Raw genomic sequence first — 14,861 nt, forward strand, 5'->3', positions numbered from 1 at the left:
TGGGATTACAATATTAGTTCTTTAGCTCGCAAATCACTGATTTTGTTCTTGCCAGCATTTCAGTTTTAAATTTGAAAGGAATCATGCATCCAAGGTTAAATCTAGATAGAATCGTGAAAGGCTTGGATAGAGTAGATATGGAGAGGATGTTTCCACTAGTGTGAGAGTCTAGGCAAGAGGTCATAGCCTCAGAATTAAAGGACGTTCTTTTCGGAAGATGAGGAGAAATTTCTTCAGTCAGATGGTGGTGAATCTGTGGGATTATTTGCCACAGAGGGCAGTGGAGGCCAAGTCAGTGAATATTTTTTAAGGCAGAGATAGATAGATTCTTGATTAGTACAGGTGTCAGAGGTTATGGGGAGAAGGCAGGAGAATGGGGTTAGGAGGGAGAGATAGATCGGCCATGATTGAACAGCGGAATAGACTTGATGGACCGAATGGCCTAATTCTACTCCTATCACCTTTGACTTTATTATAATTAAGTTTTGCCTAAAAATACATTAACATGTTTCAATTAGAACCTCTCTCTCCCCCAAAGAGGTTTTCCCAATCACTACTTGGCATGTCTGGGTTAAATCCAAACACTGGCAGATTAGTGCTGCATTTCGAAACTTCGACGCCATCTGCAAAACCCATGATTTTCAGGTTGAACAATACAATCACAAAGAAGCATTAAAATATAATGCAGAACGGGAGTTTCCAAAAAAGTCCTACAGAATAATTACCCGTGTTGTCAAGAGCACCCAGGATCCAGAGTTGGTACATAGAATTCAACATGTTATCTTCAGGTGGCGGGTCCATAAAGTGAAACTGGAGTAAATCTTGAACACCAAGTGATTTAAGCAGCAGCACCACATTCGCCAAATTTGTTCGCTGAATTTCAGGAACAGTGGCGGACAGCATCTCATTTTTATAAGCACTTTGTGTGTACAACCTAAGAGGTTTAATGAATAAATTATTCATTTGAGGGGAAATTAACGCGCATCTTTCACCAGTCTTATTACTTTTGTACATATAATTTACCTGTATATAACATAATCCTTGCGATCAAGTGTAATAACAAGCACAAAGATAACCCCATATAAAATGAAGTGCTTTTAGTTTATTAAAGTAATCTATTAAAGATGATAGTCTAGAGTAAATGTATAAAGGTTGTTAGTTGCGATGTTCACAATGTAATGTGATAATTATGAAAGTTGCTTCACCATAATCAGTAGTCAGATAAAGAGCAAGCCTTTGGGACCAAAGAACTAATCTATGTATGGAGCCAGGTGATATGGGAAAGGTACTGAATAAATACTACTCACCTATACTCCCCCAAGGAGAAGAACATGAAAGATACAGAGTTCAGGGAGGGGCACATGGATAATCTGGAGCAGTTCTAAGGGGAAGGTGCTCGGTGTCATGTAATGCTCACGGGTTAATAAAGCCCCACGGCCAGATAAGATCAATCTCACCCCACGCCTTAATGGAATATAGAACAGAGTACAGCACAGGAACAGACCCGTTGGCCCACAATGTCAGTACCGAACATGATGCCATGCTAAACTAATCTCCTCTGTCTGCATGTGATCCATATCTCTCCATTCTCAGTGTATCCATTTGCCTATCACAAAGCCACTTACAATGCCATTATAGCATCTGCCTCTCCCACCACCCCTGACTGTCCACCCTACCTACAGCTCTCACAACGTGATATATTTTTATCTGGTCTCCCCTCAGCCTCTGACTCTCCAGAGAAAATAATCCAAGTTTGTCTAACCTCTCCTTATAACTAATACTCTCTAATACAGAGTAGGTGAATCCAAGACCAGAGGACGTAAGATTAAGGTGATGGGGAAAAGATTTAATAGGAATCCGAGGGGTAACTTTTTCACAAAGGGTGGTGGGAGGATGGAACAAGCTGCCAGAGGAGGTAATTGAGGCTGGGACTATCTCAACATTTAAGAAACAATTAGACAGGTACGTGGATAGGACAGGTTTGGAGGGATATGGGCCAAACGCAGACAGGTGGGACTAGTGTAGCTGTGGACAAGTTGGGCCGAGGGGCCTGTTTCCACCTCTATGACTCTACAGGCAGCATTCTGATAAACCTTTTCCATGCCCTCCAAAACCTCCACATCCTTCCTGTAACGGGACAAACAGAAATGCACACAACTCTTCAAATGTGGCTTAAAGTCCTATAAAGCTGCAACATGATTTCCTGACTCTTATACTCAATGTCTACATCCCTCACACCTTCTTTACCATTCTACCTACACATGTTGCCACTTTCAGGGAGCTATGGACTTGGACCCCAAGACCCCTTGGTACATTAGTGCTGTTAAGGGTCTTGCAAAACGCTATACTTTTCCCTTCGTTTTACCTCTCAAAGTGGAAAACCTCACACTTTCTCAGATTTGTCATTTCTCCACCCATTTCTATAGCTGATCTGTATCCCACTGTATACTCTGATAACCCTCCTCACTGTCCATAACTCCACCAATTTTGGTGCAATCTGCAAACTTATTAACCAACCCATCTACATTTACGTCCAAGTTGTTTTTATTTATATATATATATATATATACAGATCCATGCTAACTCCACTGGTTACAAACCACCAGCCAGAATAAAACCCTTTCATCCTAACCCTCTGCTTTCTATGAGTAATCCAGTTCTGAATCCAAACTACCCGTGTTCACCATGGATCCCGTGCATATTGATCTTCTGGATCTGTTTGCCACGAGGGACTTCATCAAATGCCTTACTAAAATCCATATAGACAACATCCACTGCCTACGCTCATCAAACACCTGCATCACCTCCCCAAAAAAACTCAACCGAGATTTCTGCATCTCCGTTAGCCACAATGAGGTACCAACAGAATGGAGGATAGCTAATGTTGTTCTTGAATTTACAAAGTGCGCCAGAGATAAGCCTAGTAACTACAGGCCAATGAGCTTTGCACCAGCGATAAGGAAATTATCGGGGAAAAACCCTAAAGTAAAAAAAGTTGCCGATCAAAGATAATCAGCTTGAATTTGGGCGTGGGAAATCTCGCCTCACTAACTTGAGTTTTTGTTTTGAGGAGGTAACTAACAAGAATGATGAAGGTGTTAAATTGTCTATATTCATTTTAGCATGGCATTTATCAAGGTCGTGCATCGTAGGCTGGTCCAGAAGGTTAAAACAAGTGGAATCCAGGGAAAGCTTAATTGGATCCAAAATTAGCTTGGTGATATAAGGTGATAGTGGAAGGATGGTCTTTGGATTGGAAGTCTGTGACCAATGGTATACTGTAGGGATTGGAGCTGGGTCCCTTGTTGCCTGCGTTTAATTTAGTTTAGTTTAGAGATACAGCACGGAAACTGAAGGTTCCCACTGGTGAAACTATAATGGATTGTTTTCCAACCTATTTAGTTCAAGCCATCTACTTTCGTCATCACAAAATAATTTAAACAAAGTCATTATTTTTACTTAGAGCTTCATAAAGTTAAACAACTCTTTGAAATTGAAGACTTTTATTCTGCCTTGACGTAGTTTAACATTCAGATGAAGCAGTTTTCTACTTACACAGGGACTTGCATGTAATGCATGTGCCTCGAGGAATACCAGGAGATGACACAACCGTGATTAGGTACCATATTATAATGACAGGTTTGCATATCCCACAAAGATTCACCAAATATTGGTCAAGCAATTGGAAATGCAGCACATCTGCAAAATAATGGGCAAGGAAATATTATTAGTTATTACCTGAAACACTGTCCTGGGCCAGTTCTCCCAGCTCGACCAGCACGCTGATTGGCATTGGCCTGGCTGATTGGATAAATCTGAAGAGCATCCATACCCATTCTGGGGTTAAAGACCTACATAAGAGTTCAAACATTAAAGTGCAAAAATAATGGCAATCAATATGCATTTGAACAATGTTTTTGCATTGTTTTAGCGTTTCTTTTCCGAAGTGATTGACTGGCAAAAAATCAAATTTTGATTTGTCATTACAATGTTCAGGCAACTGAATCATCCTACCACAACCAGAGAGCAGTCTTGAACTACTATCTACCTCACTGGTGACCCTCGGACTATCGTTGATCGGACTTACTGGATTTACCTTGCACTAAACGTTATCCCTTTATCATGTATCTATGCACTGTAAACGGTTCGAGTAATCATGTATTGTCTTTCCGCTGACTGGATAGCTTTTCAACAAAATCTTTTCACTGTACCTCGATACACGTGACAATAAACTAAACTGTTAATTCAACATTGGGAATAAGAAACACCTTTATGTTCAATCAACTCTGCTCCTTCATCCCACAGAAATATTTCACTAGCCACAATACCATTGTAACCACACTTCACCCTATCAGAGTTATTACTTTGTCCTATCCATCTGTTCACTCACTCAGCAACAAAACTACTTAATTCTACTCTTTCCCAGTTCTGATAAAGTATCTCCAACTTAAAACATGAGCTGTGTTTCTCTTTCTACAAATGCTGCCCGATCTGCTGAACGTTTCCAGCATTTTCACCTTAATAGATACTTACTTTTAATTTGCAGTATCCTGAATCAACAACAAACATGATGCCATCCACTGTGAGTGAAGTCTCCGCAATATTTGTAGCCACAATACATTTGCGGATTCCATCCGGAGCCTTGATGGACAGACAATTGCAGAAATGAGGAGAAATGAGTAATATCTTTACAAATCCCAGACACTTGGCGGATATCAGTGAATTAAATCAGTAATTGTTTAACTTTTGCTTTAACGTTGCAATGAAATGAACATGCTGCCTTTCAGTCAATCCATAGTGAGTGTTCTGGAGCTGTTTTCTTAGAAGTGTGTAGATCGTAAATAAAAATAAGAACCACATACATTTACATACAAAAACCCTTTCTCAGAAATGAAGTGAAGGGGAGGCCAGAGAAAAAAAATCTTCCACGCTTCACGATTATAATTTGGAACGCACTGTCTAAAGATTAAGATGCATAGGGTTAATAGTGACTTGGTTGTATAGATTCATAATTGACATAGTGATGGAAGACAGAAGATTATGGTGGTGGGGCAATATTCAAACTATAGATATATCCCTGAAAATGGCAACCCAAGTAGATATAGCGGCATACGGTATGCTTGCCTTCATCAGTTGGGGCAATGAATACAAGAGTAAGGAAGTCACGCTGCAGCTTTAGAGGACCTTGATTAGGCCACATTTGGAACACAGCATGCAGTTCTCATCATGCCATTAAGGAAACAATATGGAGGCGTTGGAAAGGGTGCAGAGGAGGCTTATCAGAATAATGCATGGATTAGGGTGTGTTAGCCACAGGGAGGGGTTGAACAGACTTTGATTGGTTTCTCTGGAGCACCAGAGGTTGAGACTTGATAGAATTACATTAAATCATGAGAGGAAGAGCTTAGTTCTGACTGTCTGCCCTATTTCCCCAGGGTGGAAATAACAGATACAAGGCAGCATTGCTTTAAGGTGAGAGGAGCAAAGATGTGTGGAGATAGTTTTTTTCACACAAAGGGTGAGTAAATTCCTAGAGCAGTGGTGGAGACAGAGACAACATTGGCATTTGAGAGACTGTTGGATAGGCACATGGATATGTAGGAATATAGATTGTGTGCAGACAGACAAGGGTTGGTCATGTTCAGCCCAGACAATACGAGTCAAAAGGCCTGTTCCTGTAGTGTACTATTCCATGAAAGCACAGTGGGGGGTGGGGGGATATTCAACTATGATGTAATAGACTATTACTTGAAAATATAAAATGTAAAAAATATTGCAAGCAAATAGACAAAAGGACAGGAAAATGGAAGTGACAAAAAGATCTGAAACACTCAATGGGCCAAAGGGTCTCCACTTTTTTGTAGCAATTCAATGCTTCTATAATTAAAAGGTAATTCTATAATTAAAAGGTAAAAAGCCTGATTAGAAACAGTCAACATGGATTTGTGCCTGGAAGGTCATGTTTGACTAATCTTCTTGAATTTTTTGAAGAGGTTACCAGGGAAATTGATAAGGGCAAGGCTGTGGATGTTGTCTATATGGACTTCAGTAAGGCATTTGACAAGGTTCCACATGGAAGGTTGATTAAGAAGGTTAAATTGTTGGGTATTAATAGTGAGGTTGCAAGATGGATTCAACAATGGCTGAATGGGAGATACCAGAGGGTAACGGTTGACAATTGTATGTCAGGTTGGAGGCCAGTGTCTAGTGGAGTGCCCCAAGGATCTGTGTTGGGTCCACTGTTGTTTGTCATTTACATTAATGATCTGGATGATGGTGTGGCAAATTGGATTAGTAAATATGCAGATGATACTAAGATAGGTGGAGTAGTTGATAGTGAGGTAGATTTTCAAAGTCTACAGAGAGACTTGGGCCTTTTGGAAGGGTGGGCTGAAAGATGGCAGATGGAGTTTAATGCTGATAAGTGTGAGGTGCTGCATTTTGGTAGGACAAATCAAAATAGGACGTACAGGGTAAATGGTAGGGAATTGAGGAATGCAGTGGAACAGAGGGATCTGGGAATAACTGTGCATTGTTCCCTGAAGGTGGAATCTCATGTGGATAGGGGGGTGAAGAAGACGTTTGGTATGCTTGCCTTTATAAATCAGAGCATCGAGTATAGAAGTTGGGATGTAATGTTGAAATTGTACAGGGCATTGGTGAGGCCGAATCTGGAGTATGGTGTGCAGTTCTGGTCGCCAAATTATAGGAAGGATGTCGACAAAATGGAGAGGGTACAGAGGAGATCTACTAGAATGTTGCCTGGATTTCAGCACTTAGGCTACAGAGAGAGGTTGAACAGGTTGGGTCTTTATTCTTTGGAGCGTAGAAGGTTGAGGGGGGACTTGATAGAGGTTTTTAAAATTTTGAGAGGGACGGACAGAGTTGACGTGGGTAGGCTTTTCCCTTTGAGAGTGGGGAAAATTCCAACAAGGGGACATAGCTTCAGAATTGAGGGACAAAGGTTCAGGGGTAACATGAGGGGGAACTTCTTTACTCAGAGGGTTGTGGCTGTATGGAATGGGCTTCCGGAGGAAGTGGTGGAGGCTGGCTCGATTTTATTATTTAAGAGTAAATTGGATAGGTATATGGAAAGGAGGGGATTGGAGGGTTATGGTCTGAGTGCAGGTAGATGAGACTAGGTCAGGGAGAATGGTCGGCGTGGACTGGTAGGGCCGGACAGGCCTGTTTCCATGCTGTAGTTGTTATATGTTATATGTTATATGTAACTACAGTGCCCATCATAATGTTTGTGAGTAAGACCCATCATTTATTTATTTGCCTCTGTACTCCACAATTTAAGATTTATAATAGAAAAAAATCACATGTGGTTAAAGGGAACATTGTCAGATTTTATTAAAGGCCATTTTTACACATTTTGGTTTCACCATGTAGAAATTACAGCTGTGTTTATACATTGTTCCCCCCATTTCAGGGCACCATAATGTTTGAGACACATGGCTTCACAGGTGTTTATAATTGCTCAGGTTTGTTTAATTGCCTCCTTAATGCAGGTATAAGAGAGCTCTCAGCACCTAGTCTTTCCTCCAGTCTTTCCGTCACCTTTGGAAACTTTTATTGCTGTCTATCAACGTGAGGACCAAATTTCTCATGTAATGTAAACACTGATGTAATTTCTACATGGTGAAACCAAAATGTATAAAAATGGCCTTTATTAAAATCTGACAATGTGCACTTTAACCACATGTGATTTTTTTTCTATTACAAATCTCAATTTGTGGGGTACAGAGGAAAATAAATAAATGATGGGTCTTTGTCCCAAACATTATGGAGGGCACTGTATCTGAACAATAAAAATACCAATACATGTGCAGAAGTTTCTCCATCTCACAATAATGGCTGACTATAACTTGGCTGCAAGGAAAGGGTGAAAAGGTAAATTTACTCTAGTAGGCTGAAAGATATAAAGTGAAGAGTTACCTAAATTCAGTCTAGCCATGTATGTGTCAGAGCATGAGAAACTGGCCTTGTGCTAGTAGTCCAAATTTAGACCAGTGGTGCAGCAGTCAGTCCTGCTGCCTGACAGCTCTGGATTCAATCCTGACCTGTGCAGAGTTTGCACCGTTTCTCTATGATCACATGAATTTCTTTTATGTATCATGGTTTCCGCCCATACCCGAAAGATATTCTGATAGGTTGAATGGCTACTGTAAATTATCTCCTTAAGTCAGTCATAGCCAAAAGAGAATCAATGAAATTGGTGAGCCTGCATGAGAAAGAATAAGTTGCAAACTTACAGGAAAACAAGGACAGGAAAAAAAAGGAGCCAGCATGGATCAGAATGGCTTCCAGCAGCATAATCATAAAATAACGTTCAGTTTAGCCAAATGCGATACATTTCTTAGAATCAACATATCCCCGCCATACATTTTATCAATAAACAAAAGCAGAAACGTTTTGCACTTTCAGTTCACCATGATAAATAAAAACACATGTGCACCTTTTGAAAAATCTTGGCCTGAAGATCCGAGGGCAGCTGGGAATATATTGGTAACACTGCCAGTTGTGGAGAATTTTCTAGTTCTTCCAGGCGTTCCACTATCTGATCACAAGTCACCTAGATAGAAATAGCATATTTTCATGAGAACAAAATTCACAGTTTTAGACACCAACAAATAATCTTCATGCCCATTCTCAAACATCAACCACTGAAGTGAAATGAAGATTTCTCAAAAAGGAGTTTGCAATAGAAATACAGTTTGGATAGATTTCTTATTTTATCAAATGGTCACAATCCCCCGAGAAAACTGACCTCTGGCAATGCCTGACATGCGTGTGGAGATCTCTTGAACATCAAAATAAAAAGATTTCACTTTGAGCCATTTCTTTGGTAGCATTAAAAGAATTGCAAAAATGAAAGGCTGATGATTCTTCTCAAAAACTAAATCAGAGTAGCAGCTAACATCATCATTGTCAAGCAATTTGGACACTCCATTTAATCTTATCCCAGAGTCCTGATGACCACTGTTATTTTTATTCAAATACACACTTGCTGTCACAATACCAGACCCACACGCTTTCACTCTTCATGATGACAAAGTAATAACCCATCTGCATGGCAAGATTCTACCATTTGCAGTCCTCAAAATGCAAAAATCACTTTTCCAATGATTTTGTTATTGCAAAGTCAGTTGGAGAGTCATATAGTAAGAGAACAGGCCCTTCAGTCCAACTCGTCCATGTCACCTAGGATACCCTATCTAAACCAGTCCCATTCCCACCCTGCTTCCTGCAAAGACTCTATCCCCTACTCCCAATTCCTCCGTCTACGCCGCATCTACGCCCAAGATGAGGTGTTCCATACCAGGACATCTGAGATGTCCTCATTTGTTAGGGAATGGGGGTTCCCCTTTCCCATCATAGATGAGGCCCTCACTTGTGTCTCCTCGGTACCCCGCAGCACCGCCCTTGCTCCTCCTTCCCGTAGTCGCAACAGAGACAGAGTTCCCCTAGTCCTTACCTACCACCCTGACAGCTGTCGCATACAACACATAATCATCAGAAATGTCCGCCACCTCCAACGGGATCCCACCATTCGCCACATTTTCCCATCTCCAACCCTTTCCGCTGAGACTGTTCCCTCTGCAACTCCCTGGTTAACTCATCCCTTCTCACCCAAACCACCCCCTCCCCAGGTACCTACCCCTGCAACCGCAGAAGATGCAACACCAGTCCCTATACCTCCTCCCTCGACTCTGTCCAGGGACCCAGACAGTCCTTTCAGGTTCAGGTTTCACTTGCACCTCCTCCAATCTCATCTATTGTATCCGTTGTTCAACGGCGAGACCAAAAGTAGACTGGGCAATCGTTTCGCTGAACACCTATGCTCAGTCCACCTGAACCTACCTGATTTCTCGGTTGCTAAACACTTTAATTCTCCACACTGACCTTTCTATCTTAAGTCTCCTTCACTGTCAGTGAGGCTAAACGCAAATTGGAGGAACAGCAGCTCATATTTCACTTGGGCAGCTCACACCCCAGTGGTATGAATATTGATTTCTCTCACTTCAGGTTCCATCCTATCCCACCTTCTCCAGACCCTTCTGACCCACATCAGTGACACTGCACACACCCTTCAACTCAGTCTAAAGAAAGGTCTCGACCCGAAACGTCACCCATTCCTTCTCTCCTGAGATGCTGCCTGACCTGCTGAGTTACTCCAGCATTTTGTGAAATAAACACCCTTCAACTCTTAATAACTTTCCATTTCTAAGCCCCCATTGCTTTGTCTTTACCATGGACATCCAGTCCCTTTACACCTTTATTCCTCACCACAAATGTTCTTCCTTGAACAGACCTAATCAATCTCCCTCCACTAACACTTTCCTCCACCTGGCAGAACTTGTCCTCAGCCACAACAATAACTCCTGTGATTCTTCTCACTTTCTTCAAGTTTAAAGGTGTGGCTATAGTTCCTCACATGGGCGGCAGCTCTACCTGCTTTTTTGTTGGTTGTGTCAAACAATCTTTGTTCCAAACATACACTGGCACCATCCCCCAACTCTTTCTCCACAACAACTGCATTGGATCTGCCACCAGCACCTGTGCACAACTTGTTGATTTAATTAACTTTACCACTAACTTCCACCCTGCCCTCAATTATCTCTGATACCTCTATCCCTTTTCCTGATCGCTCTGTCTCCATTATAGGAGACAAACTATCAACTGACATCTACTACACACCTACTGACTCCCATTCATCCCCTACTCTCAGTTTCTGCGCCTCCGCTGCATCTGCTCCCAAGATGAGGCTTTCCATTCTAGACATCCAAGATGTCCTCTTTCTTTACGAAACATGATTTCCCCCTTACTGTCATAGACGGATCCCTCATCCACATCTCCTGTGTCCCTGTAGTTCTGATCTCACACTCCCTTTCCCCCCGAACAGAACATGAATTGAGTTCTCTGGACCTCACCTTTTTTTTCCCCACCAGTGTCCACATCCAACACCATCACCTCTTCCCAACCTCCCCCCCCCCCCTTATGACCTCCGGAGAGACCACTCCCTCTGCAACTCTATGGATCACTCATCCCTTCCCACCCAAACCATCCCCTCCCCAGTTATTTTCCGCTGCAACCACGGGAGATGAAACACCTGCACCTCCTCTTGCACCTCTTTCAAGGGACTCCAACGTGTCCTTCCAGGTGAGGCAAAGGTTCACGTGTACCTCCTCCTACCTCATCTACTTCATACGGTGTGCTCGATGAGACTCCTGTACATCAGTGAGACCAAGAGTAGGCTTGGCAGCCGTTTTGCCAAATACGTGCTAAGTTCGCCTCTGTTCCACACCTGGACTCGCACCCATTTCTCCCCTCCCCCCCCCCCCCCTTCACCTGCCACCTATATTCCTTATTCTAGCTTCACAATTCATAACTCTTCAATCATTTTGTCTGCACTGTCTATCTTTTCATCTCTAGCCTTAGTCCAACCACCTGACAATAAAAAAGCCCTCACCTCTATCCGCCTATTACCTGCCAGGCTTCATCCTGCCCTTCCTCTCCTCCAGCTTTCTTCCTCTACCCACAATCATCAATCTGAAAAATGGCCCCAACCCACAATGTAACCTATCCAGATTCTCCAGAGATGCTGCATGACCAGCTGATTTACTCCACCATTGTGCCTTTTTTTTCTCCAAATAAAATCACTGTACTTTCAAATAACTCTTTGTGCAATGCTTTCACATCAGTAATACCCCAAACATTTTACAGTTAATTAAACCTAATTGTCTTTGCCCCTGCTACAACTCTTTTCCAGATTTCTTCCCCTTACTACAATTAATCTGAAGGGCCCTGACTCAAAATATCACCAATCCATTTCTTCCACACATGCTGCCTGACCCAGAGTTATTCCAGCACTTTTACTCAAGATTCCAGCATCTTCAGATTCTTGTGTCCCCATGATGGTTCCCGACTTATGTCAAAGCATGGAACAATAAAATTCTGGAGGTTTTAAAAATTCTGGAATAAACTAAACAATAGTGGTGTTGGTGGCCAGATATACATTTTAACTTTACCGTGTGCACAGTTGGCTGACACAAGGAACAATCATAAGTGTGTGACAAGTTCTGACAAAACATTGTCAGCCTTAAATATTAACTCAGTTTATTCCTGAAAATAAACTACCAAATCTTAATTATTTCCAACATTTTGTTGTACTTCATATTTCCTGTAACCACACAATTTTACATTTTCCAAAGTTTCTTGCATGTTCATGACCGAGGTCAGGCTATACAGAACTATAGTTAGTTAATAAACATGCCTTTGTGTTCCTTTCAGCTTTGAGTAATGCCATATTTCTGTAACATTCAGCTTTCCACAACGATTCCAATAAAAGTTTTGTTTTAGCATGCAAAATCAAGCTTAAAAAACAAGCCGTAGTATTTTGCCATTTTAAGCATAAAAGGGCTTTACATTTTGGTTTTCATGGGGTTTACTCAAAAATAAACAATGTTCTCCTCTGACTGCCACTGGACCATGATAAAAGTCAGCATTCAATATGCCAATCATTCAGTGCTGCTCTCCACAGGCCAGCTCTGTAGTGTCATCGTCCTATTGATCCAGGGAATCATTTACTGTGATTAAAATACATCACTTCATGACATGTCCAGTATTTGTGCTTTGGAAGGGGTGACATAAATGAGAAAAGATGAAATTATACTGTTTTTTAAATTAATTGACAGTTCTCTCACCTCAATATCTTCTTGGCCTGGCATAAAAATCAATATATCACCTGGAATAGTTGACAGGTGAATTTGAAGAGCCTGTTTAACTCCTCCTTCAACATAATCTTCTGTGGGGGTCTGTAAAATGATATAGAAATTAACTACTTAATAAGTAGAATGTAACACAGGGCAATCAAACTTAAGGTTTTAATAATCTTGACTTAACTCTCAGGTTTATTGAGATCAGCTAAAAAAAAATCTTCCAAAAATGTGTTTCTTTGATTGGACGACGACAGTATGTCAGGCTACAGAACTGTGTCTCGGACATGGTAGTGAGCAACCCAGGGGCCCCACAGGGGATAATCCGCTCTCCCTTCCTGTTCACCATCTGCACCTCGGCCTTCAGATAGAACTCTGACTCTTGCCACCTGCGGAAGGTTTCGGATGACTCTGCAATTGTGGGCTGCATCAGTGAGGGGAAGGAATCTGAATATAGAGGTGTAGTATCATATCATCATATCATATCATATCTATACAGCCGGAAACAGGCCTTTTCGGCCCTCCAAGTCCGTGCCGCCCAGCGATCCCCGTACATTAACACTATCCTACACCCACTAGGGACAATTTTTACATTTACCCAGCCAATTAGGTGTAGTCAACGACTTTGTTGAGTGGTGTGGGCTGAATCACCTACAGGTCAACACAGACAAGACTAAGGAGTTAGTGGTGGACCTTAGGAGGAGAGGAACACCCCTGTCCCGTCTCCATCAAGGGTGTGGATGTGCAGTTTACCAAGGAGTACAAATGCCTTGGATTTTAGCTGGACATTAAACTGGACTGGTTCATTTATGCTGGGGCATTGTATAAGAAGGGACAGAGTTGTCTGTACTTCCTGAGGAGGCTCTGCTCTTTCAATGCCTGTAGTAAGACTGACTCCTCCCTTCCCACCCCCAATCTTTGCACATCCCCAATCCTGGACTGTCCACTCGTTGCTTTAATTTCATGTTTCATGTATTTGTTGTGTTTTATGATTGTTGGCAGACCTATTTCCTAGGACAAATACATTTATATCATATAAATATCAAAAATAATAATTTATTTTGATTTAATTTGAAACCATTTTGTCAGCCATTGTATTTTTCATGGAAAGACACCCAGGGCTCCAAAATTAATTATTAATTTTATAGGAAATAAATTACTTACTTTGTAGTTTTTTTATAATGCAATAATGAAACTGAGCAATTTATATTTAGTGGGTTTTTTAAAAATGTGTAAGTAATTTGAAAAAGAGATAAAGATAAAGATCCAGGCTCTTTCATGTGATCCACCCAATCATCATGCAACCATGTGGATAATGATCGATAGGCCTGGAACTTTATCTTGCATGCTCCACAAAAAAGAGGGATATCACTTCATATCCTACCAGTAATAGAACAAAATTTCAAACCACAACAAGCCATTATTTCTTACAATTTAAAGTGTTTGCTTCTCTTGGGGAAAATCTAGAAGTAGGGATCAATGTTTAATAAGGGGTCGCCCATCTAAAAGAAAGCCTTGGAATATTTTTAAGATAGATTTTTGATCAGAAACAATGCGAACAGGTGGATGGAAATGTGGGGAATTGAGGTGAAAGCACATCATGATCTTATTAAATATTGGAATCCGAGGACCCAAGTGACTACTCGTGCTCCTAAATTCATGAAATCATTTGTGTAAGTGCAGCTAACCATTAGGTATCAACAGTTTTCCTTCAGGAATCTGACAGTTTTATGTTTAGATTCAATGTAGTAAATTCTGAATTAATGTCATAATTTGCAGTAATAATCTGTTCTAGAAGAGATTGAATCTCAGCAAACAAAAAAATTCTAGCTCTGCCCAACGATCTAAAATCCATGTACCCTTAAATTACATTCACTAAGACTCTCAATGTAAGCATTTGAGTCCAACCTTATTTTTAGGGAAACCTCAAAGATATTCTCCCCGACACTCAATTTTTCATATCATATCATATCATATATCTACAGCCGGAAACAGGCCTTTTCGGCCCTCCAAGTCCGTGCCGCCCAGTGATCCCCGTACATTAACACTATCCTACACCCACTAGGGACAATTTTTACATTTACCCAGCCAATTAACCTACATACCTACATTACTTTTTCTAAAGTAAATAGTCTTGTC

General features: G+C 41.2%; 1 protein-coding gene across 2 annotated transcripts in view; it reads right to left on the reverse strand.

Moving 5' to 3' along the window:
* Nucleotides 1–14,861, reverse strand: part of dhx38 (DEAH (Asp-Glu-Ala-His) box polypeptide 38) — an 84,495-nt gene that overhangs the window by 36,014 nt on the left and 33,620 nt on the right. For both annotated transcript variants that reach the window (XM_078400787.1, XM_078400785.1), the window contains exons 16-20: nucleotides 12,711–12,821; nucleotides 8,462–8,578; nucleotides 4,534–4,641; nucleotides 3,739–3,851; nucleotides 726–934 (exon numbers count right to left, since the gene is read on the reverse strand). In XM_078400787.1, the coding sequence (XP_078256913.1) occupies nucleotides 726–934; nucleotides 3,739–3,851; nucleotides 4,534–4,641; nucleotides 8,462–8,578; nucleotides 12,711–12,821 (658 nt within the window). The remainder of the gene's footprint in view (nucleotides 1–725; nucleotides 935–3,738; nucleotides 3,852–4,533; nucleotides 4,642–8,461; nucleotides 8,579–12,710; nucleotides 12,822–14,861) is intronic.

Source organism: Rhinoraja longicauda, chromosome 6 (assembly GCF_053455715.1).
Source record: "Rhinoraja longicauda isolate Sanriku21f chromosome 6, sRhiLon1.1, whole genome shotgun sequence".
NCBI classification, from domain to species: domain Eukaryota; kingdom Metazoa; phylum Chordata; class Chondrichthyes; order Rajiformes; family Arhynchobatidae; genus Rhinoraja; species Rhinoraja longicauda.